The sequence below is a fragment of the Musa acuminata genome, chromosome BXJ3-4 (assembly GCF_036884655.1).
Source record: "Musa acuminata AAA Group cultivar baxijiao chromosome BXJ3-4, Cavendish_Baxijiao_AAA, whole genome shotgun sequence".
Taxonomy (NCBI): Eukaryota; Viridiplantae; Streptophyta; class Magnoliopsida; order Zingiberales; family Musaceae; genus Musa; species Musa acuminata.
In genome coordinates this window covers 9,710,637-9,719,802 of record NC_088352.1, presented here as the reverse complement: position 1 = coordinate 9,719,802, position 9,166 = coordinate 9,710,637, and the positions used below count along the sequence as shown (strand labels likewise).

At 36.2% G+C, this 9,166-nt stretch overlaps 1 protein-coding gene across 1 annotated transcript; it reads left to right on the top strand.

Annotated features, from left to right (window-relative positions):
* The first annotated feature begins 2,257 nt into the window (after positions 1 to 2,257).
* On the top strand, positions 2,258 to 9,166 carry LOC103981300 (protein OS-9 homolog). The gene is made up of 9 exons (XM_009397978.3): positions 2,258 to 2,462; positions 4,660 to 4,736; positions 6,006 to 6,206; positions 6,293 to 6,364; positions 7,890 to 8,005; positions 8,118 to 8,184; positions 8,266 to 8,372; positions 8,562 to 8,710; positions 8,846 to 9,166. The coding sequence occupies exons 1-8, from the start codon at positions 2,360 to 2,362 to the stop codon at positions 8,692 to 8,694; spliced, it is 876 nt and encodes a 291-aa protein (XP_009396253.2). The 5' UTR covers positions 2,258 to 2,359; the 3' UTR covers positions 8,695 to 8,710; positions 8,846 to 9,166.

The window sequence follows — 9,166 nt, the reverse complement described above, 5'->3', positions numbered from 1 at the left end:
ATCCTGGAATGATGCTTTCCCTTCGCCAGTGGTGGGATGATATCCGTTTGATTCGCATCAAAGAAGGAATCTTGGCCGTGGGATATTCCCTCCCGCCCGCGAGCGAGAGCCGCATCGGTTACGGTCTTCTTCAGGAGCTCGTACCCTAACCTGGTGCGGTCCCGGCAGATCACCTGCACAGCACAAACACCGAACGCGAGTTGTCGCCTCTCACGTCGGCCCTTGTCACCTCGCTGCTTCGTGTTTGACTGAAAAAGAGGGAAGGGCCCCACCAACGCATGTGTTGCGTGGACGCTTAGCTCAATCGGAGCCGGGGCTCGGGGTTGGCAGGCGCGGGTCCCGCAGGGCCCCGCCCCAGATGGAGGTTAGTTAGTCGTGTCGAAAGGGGCGGGACCCGGCCTTAAAAGCACAACGCACATACGAATCTCGTACTCATCAACGATACCCACCTAAATTTCTGCCGCGCACGCGGGGCCCACAGGGAGAAGTGAGATCAAGCTTGCGAGGGTATCGCCGCCTGTAGTAATAGACGTGCACGTCAGAGTTTAAGGCGACCACTTTGACGTTGTGGGGCCCAGACCGGGACAGCCAATCAATGGACGCGCACCCCTTTCTCTTCCTCCTGCCGAATAAAGATTCAATCATTCATGGCCATGTACTGTTGCTGTACGTGAGAAGTCAGCAGCAGTCATGGGAAAACGATTTAGAAGCAGACAGTGAGAGAGACCAGTAGAGAGAATATATAGAGATAGAACGCTGGCGTGACGATGAACGAAGATAGATACAGCCACGACCGCAGGAGGGGAGAGAGAGAGAGTATAATTGGCAGCATGAGTCCTCTGCATGCATAGGCAACTCCTGTTGAATTCAGTGGTTCTGCAAACAATATGAAAAGTTAGTCGTCTACTGTATTCAGATGAGTTTTTGTTGTATATTTTAACTATCTCAATCCAATCTCAGTATCGAGGTGAAAAGAAATATGTTCATAAACTTCTTAGCGTTCATCGCCTCTCTCTCTCTCTCTCTCTCTCGTTGGTTTCATGTTAGTGACCACAGTGTAATTACTGTGAAATCTTTTAGTCAATTCCATAGAAAGTTAAGTGATAAATATTGGAGACGAAGGAGCAAGGAAATGATAAAAACATGATACTATGATGTAATTAAAAAGAATCCTTTCGATCAAAAAAACTAATGTAGTATTTAAACAAGATGATTAACATAAAAATATTTACAAGATATTCCCAAGTGTATATTATTTATCTTACTTCATGAACTATGATCCTATTTATAGGACCTAGTGGTAACCACCTCACTTCACCATGTCACCCATGATTGAGTTAGATGTAAGAACTATCATATAACTACTAGATCATGGGTCACTTCTTAAAACATACGTATAACTACTTAGAACATAATAAACTATTTAGATAATACTATGAATCAATTCTGAATATGTCGCCTCATGATTCAGCAAGACTAAACAAAAAGAAATATTTATGAGTTAAGCAATAGAAAAAATATTTTATATACATCGGTGAACTTTGCCATCACCCAAATATTATTGTGTTGTAATTTGCAGGATAAATTCAAAGTCATGAAAATAACTTACCTATTTATACATGAAAAATTCTTTTAGGAGATGTATTTAACTTATCTCTTTTTTATTTTTTAATAATTTTTGTTGTGCATTTTATAAAAAATAAATAACGATAACACTAAAACTTGTTTAGATCACTTTACAGTCTAAATTTATGGTAAATACATTCCTTTAGGAGATGTGTTACTTCAAGCCTTAATTGGTTGCTCATGGTTTGACTTAATGTCATATGTCAAACTTGGTTTGTCAATTCTACCTACATCATTGATCAAGAAAGAACTATTAAGACAATATATAATATTTTATTTTTTTATAAAAAATAATTATCTTTACTATGCAAATCTTGATTATTCAAATCCCAGAGGAGCAATCTTGTAGTAGAGGCTTTTCCTCTAAAATTATTGTTTGTAATTTCTTAATATTCTTATGTTGAAAAAATAACTCAAAACTTGAGAAATTCAAATTAACTATGTTTTTTTATTTTAAATTTGACTTTTTTTCTTCTTTTTTTATTGAGTGAAGATATAATCCTCCATTGCGTAAATTCGAGTCAGAATCCAATCACAAAATAGACCGCCAAATTCCGGCCCAAAGACGGTTCGGAGTTTTGTGTCGAGCCGGGCCCAATTAGAACTATCATTAAGCCCGGATGTTGTCACCGACTTCCGGTCCACCCCGGAAGAGTTCACCATCGGAGAGGCCATCGAGGAAACAAACGATCGAACGCAGCGACGGCGATCGGAGTCGCTTGCTTTCTCATCGATGGGATTCGTGAGATTCCTGTGCGGCCTGTGCCTTCTTCTCCATTTGTTCGATGGTAGCTTCCGCAGCTCCGTTTTGGCCGACCAAATCTTCGCGAATTCCGGTTGGTATTCTCTTTTCTGCCACTTTTCTTCTTCAGTCTTCTAAGATCTATAGTGCACTACTGATCTCGATTCGATCGTCAACGTCTCTATCTGTGGAGGAATCGATCTGGCTTTCTTAAAGAGATCTATTTCGGTTGTGCAAGGGTTCTCGGTCCGATACTGGCCCCCTTTTTCTTTAATCGAGAGGTCTAAGTTCAGATGCAATCGTATACCGGAAGAAGATGTTAGCAAATATACTTCTATTGTCTTACCTGTTAGCTGCATACTTCCTAAATTGCTTCTCTCATAAATTAACGAAAAAAGCGAATCGTTGATTAGACAATGAATCGTAACGTTGTGTCGGATCTAATGAGCATTATAATCATGTAATGTCATTAATCTTATCTTTTCATCTCCTAAGAAGACTACCCAAATTTACTCTAGAGAAGTTGTTTCTTGCAGTGAATCTGTAAACGCGTCGCTTTTTGTCCTAAATTTGGAAGAATTATGCAAGAAGATTTCATTGAAGGAGCAGTTTTTCCATTTCAATGTCAATAAACGAGTCTTGCAATTTGTGTGGGAATTGCTTGAGCGTGATATCCAGCGATCACCATCACAATGAAAGAACTGTGTGATTTTCCTGTTGGTGATGTTATAAAAGCTCATGCCCTGTTAAGTGCAGTTAATGGAAGTACAATAAGATGTATGGGTAGTCTTTCTACCAGAAAATAAACAAGTACATGATCAATAAGTTGAGTAGCGCAGCACATAAGAGCTTTTATATGATGTTTCGAGCACCAAATAGAACCAATAGGACACTCACGCACTTCTGAGATCGGTCTATGAAGAGTCAGCAAGCACCTTGTCTTTGTGTGCCCTATTTTCCATGAGTCCGTGTTATATCAGATGATTAGGCTTGATAATACTCACATGCAAAATTGTAACAATTAGATGCACTAACAGGGTTAAGCTTTAATAGTAGTAGAGAGAGAAAGAGCCTCAGATCTCTAGACTCATAACGATGCAGAGCTTAAGGTACATACCCACTTCTTTCTCGTTCTTTTTCTTGTGATCATTGTTTGAGGATCTCATTTCCTAACATGTTTCTAGATTCCTGATGTTGACATGGTAACAATGACATTTATTTGTCAGTTCTATCCCATCTAACTCTTTTTATGGTTTTTTCCATGTATTTTCTGCTATCTTTTATTGTCCACTAGAAAGAGCATAGTATCTTAGGCTTTAGTTATTGCATGTGAAACCACTACAGTACAACCTAGTTTAGGTGTAGAAGCATCAGATGCATATGTGCCTCAATCCAACAGTCCTTTTGATGCTTAACTCAGTATCTTTAACTAATTAAAGTGCTAATCAAACTCTTCGACAAAATTCTGTTGGACTAAATTGATGCTTTTAATTTGAGTTATAATGTTCTATTTTACCAAGTGTTAACAATCATTTAATTGGAACTATGGTATTCTTATGTAGTCTCAGATACTGGTTGGCCGATGATCAAGGATTAATAATGGAACCATATAGGTTGCTACCGGTCAATATCTATTTTATTAAAATTATTTTCGATCATACTCCCTGATATAGTGGTTTGGTTGGTTACAAAAACCACTACCAAACTGGTGTTTAAACCCTTTCTTTTATTACATAATCATGTTATCCTTCATCCTCAGTCCATATGTTAATGGATTTTTGGAGAAGAATACGACTGTAAAGAGTTGGTTACATCCAATATTCTTCTCCATCGTAGGCAACATACCTGCAACCTTAAATTCTGGGATCATCTGGTAGGATCGGTTGCAAATAACTCATCATGTTTTTGCAGAATTTCTCATGTTGAGATGTTTGTGTTACAGATATATGTTTTTTAGTTGCCCAAACATATTCCATAGAGCCTCTGAGATATTAATCAAGTTGCATTTTAGTGTTCCAGTTAAACAAACAGCCAAGTGGTTGAGTAGTCATGCTATGTCATAATGGTTTTGATTGTATGCCTCCACTAAATCACATCTCAAACTGTCAGATAATTGTATAATATTCTTGTCATAACCATAATTCTTTTAAAACAGACTATCTTTACATTTTGGGATGAATTTTTGCCTATAACTTGTGTATTCATGAATTTTATGGTAAACACTAATGGTTTAACCAATAATGGGTGTGTTTTTGTTGTTAAATTATTGTTCTTTCTTCTGTTGCCTATAGGTGGGAGATTCGGTAGGAGTTCTCGTGAACCAAAGTACAAGGTCGAGTTCCACCCAGAACATTCTCCTTTTCATCCGGTAAGCATGTTATATGGATTTAAGTTATATCTATTCCACCCAGAACATTCTTTTTTATATCCGTTAAGCGTGTTAGATAGCCTGTAGTTCTATCTGGCACATAGGAATTTACCAGACTCATGTTGAGCAAAGTTCAGATGAAGTAATGTGTGAGTTTTGAAGTAGAGAATAGCAGATCAAATCAGATTTACCGCATATAATTGTATAAATTATCATATGGCTAGTAAAGCATACAGATAGGTTTGGTAACCGTACAAGCATTTGTGGTCTTTCACAGAATATATAAAGGTGTAATACAAATGATATTATGATATTCCTAGGTACTTAAAGAAACACGTACATTCATTTTTTTTATAAACACATACAGTTTATGTTGTTCTATCTACAAGTTTTACATGCATAAAATGGAGAGCTATTATAGTAGTGATGATAATGGCAAGGTTTCAAGTCATTTTTTTATACACATACAGTTTATGTCGTTCTACCGACAAGTTTTACATGCATAAAATGGAGAGCTTTTAAGTAGTGATGATAATGGCAAGGTTTCAACTGCTATTAGGACTTGTATGTATTGACTGCTTTTTACTGGTTCATCCAAGGACCAATACCGGATCATATGGCTCAATACTAATTGGTATTTATATTTTATTATTTTTTTTATGAGACCAAGTGGTTCGTTATGGTATATTGCCCAGCATGCCATGACCATATTGGTCTGACAATCAGTCTAAAATTGATATTGGTAATATGTTAAAATGTCTGATATGCCATTTAATTGATGCATTTGGATGGATATGTCTGTACTTGCATGCTTGGTGTCAATATATATATTTGATAGGCTTGGATGCTTGTATGCTATAGATCATAGAGAGGAATCTTTTGGGCCATTAGATTCCGTCTATTGTCATGTTCACTTTTTTCATGAATAATAGGACTAAAAAAGTCCAAATATCGTTGTTATAGGCTATTTGTATCTTGTGGATCCTGATTAGTAAAGTAAATCTTCATTGTAATTAGCCTATGTCATTGGTTCATCAAAATTTCTAATTCTGCAGCTTAAGAGTAGTTTATGGCCTTTCTTTTTCATTATCTACTGACCATAGATTTATTTATTTTTTAAATAAGATATCATCTGCTTGTCTTTGTAAATTACTTTGATGTATATAATTAAAAAATTAAATTTTTCCATAAATTTATACAAGAATATTCAAAATCTTTGCTTAAATAAGATTTTGTTATGAAAGTTTAATCAATGGAATTGTTCTGCAGAAAGATGGCCAGGAAGCAGTTGTGATGTCAAATAAAGAGGGTCGAAATTACAATTGTTTCTTACCTTTAATCGAGGAAACAAAACATTTGAGGGTCACCCAAGAGAATTCAAGCAGTATAATAACAGAAAGTGAGAGAAAAATCGTGTTTAAGACTCCAGATGAGTTGATTGAGATTCTAAATGACAAATGCTTCTACAGGGTAATGCTTTTTACAAGAGATTTGACTGCTATGTAGATGGGAATTTTTTTTTTCTGTGTTGCTCACTTTAGTTATCTGTCTTTCAGCATGAAGGTTGGTGGACTTACGAATTTTGTTTCCGGAAGCATGTGAAACAACTTCATGTGGAAGATGAGAAGGTATGTTTTTGCATTTTGTTAAGGAGGTTATGAGACATTTAACACCACCTTCCTGCCAAGGTGGAAAATGGTAAAAATGTCAAATGCATCAAGTTCTACTCATAATCCTAACGAATATCATTATTTACTAAAACTGGCTTCCTCTCTCGTGGGTTCTGTTATAGCTAGGAAACCATAAGCAGGCACCTGCCAGTTGCATTGCTTAAAAGTCACTTGGTTTTTGTGATTCTCATATCTGTTGAGTTTAAGTTGACACTTGGAAAGCACATCTTTCTTTTTCTCTTAGAACTGAAAGCAATCCCTATGATTCTTGTTGGCATCCTTGCATCCAGTTACATGTTTGCTTTCACTTGCATAAGTTGGCAGAGAGAGAAGATAGATGACGAGAAGGGAGCAGAGAAGATGGATGCATTGAAGAGATTAGTTTTACCTGGGTGTTTTGGGGACTGGAAGGGGAAAAAGGAGAGGGTCCAAGGAGGATCGAGAAAAGGAGGGACTAGAGTTGGCTCGACTTGGGGATTGGGGGAGCAGCGGAGATGAAGGGAATAAACCAGATGGTCATTATTAGAATTTAAGTGGGAGAAGGGTTATAGAGGAATCAAAAGAGGGAGAGGAGGTGGACAACAGGATTGTTTTTACCCATTAATATTTCTTAAAGTTTAACATTGGTTGCACTTCTCATTTTATTATAGTTTAGCAAGGGTTAACTAATTGAGCCCGATGGCGAGGATATATTGTTAATTTTGAGGCTTTGGAAGTGTCTCTCTATCTATCCATCTCTCTCTCTCTCTCTCTCTCTCTCTCTCTCTCTCTATATATATATATATATATATATATATATATATATATATGTATACATATGTATATGTATATATATGTATACATATGTATATGTATACATATGTATACATATGTATATGTATACATATGTATATGTATATATATGTATACATATGTATACATATATATATGTATACATATGTATACATATATATATGTATACATATGTATACATATATTTATGTATACATATATATACATACATATACATATATATATATATACATACATATATATATAATGAAGATCCCAAGGAGGTATGTACTTAAATGGTATTAGTGGTCCTTGATTGGGCTTTCGTGGCAGGCATTGGATACAACATTAGGGAACAGTGTCAGAAAAAAAAATCCAGCTGAACCAGCAAACATGGTTTTTAGATAGATTGATTTTAAGATAACATTATGGTAATTTTTAGAGGGCTGGAGTATATGGCACATCTGATTTAAATTAACTCCATAACGTCATACTTTTGTTGTTGGAACCAATTTCATTTGATGTAGTGAATATTTTTAAGTTTTGATTATCTTGGAGACTGTATGAACAAAGAGATCCTGTTATACTTTTCGCCCCATAATATCAATCTATATACCATCAGTGTTTCAGTAATTTTTTTCATCAGAAAGTTTCACCTTGATGCTCTGTTAAATTGCAATTTGCAAAAATGAAATAAGAATTATTGTTGCAGGTGGTTCAAGAATTTATTTTGGGCATGTTTGACCCTGATGCAACAGCTGATTTTAATCAGAACCAGTCTGATTTTTCCATAGTAAAAGATCCTCGCTCTAAAGATGCCTCACAAAGGTATAGTTTCTTCATAGCCATAGGCAACACAAAGTTTTAGGATTTGACTCAGCCAATTGATCAAGAATAGGACCACAACGATTAGTAAATGATTGCTTGTGAAATTTTGCAGGTATCACGCTCATCAGTTTACAAATGGAACTATTTGTGACTTGACGAATCAACCTCGAGAGACAGAGGTACAGAATAGTCAGAACGCCACAGAAGATACGAAGTACCTGTAGGTTTTTTCTGAAATGTGCATGCTTATGTGATCGCAGGTTAGGTTTGTGTGCTCGGAGCCATCTGTTTTAATTAGTTCGATCAAAGAGGCTTCTACTTGCAAGTATGTTGTCACAGTTCAGTGCCCATTGCTTTGCAAGCATCCGTAAGTTCTGATTCCCATGCATCGCCCAATCTTCCACAAAATTTAGAGAGCATTTTTATAATTAATTGCTATGTGATTACATGTTAGAAATCTGCAGAAATCTTGAAGGAACAAGCTCTAATTGGTAGTCATGAGCCATGCAGATTATTTCCACTTCAGAGACCATTCTAACTTGCATTTAAACTGCAGGATGTTTCAACAAGAGCAGCCAATGTGGCATACCATCCACTGCAATGAAGTAGGTGCAGACAGCAAAATTTCAACAGTGGAGGATGGGCTCAAAGGCACTCATATCACCATTATAGCTGATGACTCTGCATGATATGCAACATAATTAGGTATTTTCTATTCCTTCTCTCTTTACAAACTGAGATTTGGTAATCAACAGGAATTAATATATCTTGTACCTGATGAATAGGCTTTCTTTATTTCTTTATTATTATTATTATTATCATTTTTTTTATTTCTTGCAGTTCATGGCCCAACCACATCCCAACATCTATCACTATGAGAAATCAGAATGCCTGTTGACACAACTCCTTAACTGGTTAGCTGCACATTCAAGATGGTAGGAAAAGTATATGATGCTGAAACAGAAATAGATTAAAAAAAATTTCAAATTACTGGCATTATCATTAACATCGATATCATCATGACTATCAAAATCACCATCTTTGATCATGATACAGCCTTTTTCTTTCTTTTTCCTACCAAACCAAAAGGAGTATATTAATGTTCCAAAATATAAGCTAAGGTTGTGTTTAAGAATTTAAGTTGGCTGGTTTGGTAGATCA

What these genes read in the sequence shown, in the direction of transcription:
- LOC103981300 (XM_009397978.3), top strand. Translation starts at nt 2,360, where the DNA reads ATGGGATTCGTGAGATTCCTGTGCGGCCTGTGCCTTCTTCTCCATTTG. An exon ending in CCAAATCTTCGCGAATTCCG is followed by an intron (nt 2,463 to 4,659) that starts GTTGGTATTCTC and finishes TGTTGCCTATAG; the next exon opens with GTGGGAGATTCGGTAGGAGT. An exon ending in CCATTGCTTTGCAAGCATCC is followed by an intron (nt 8,373 to 8,561) that starts GTAAGTTCTGAT and finishes TTTAAACTGCAG; the next exon opens with GATGTTTCAACAAGAGCAGC.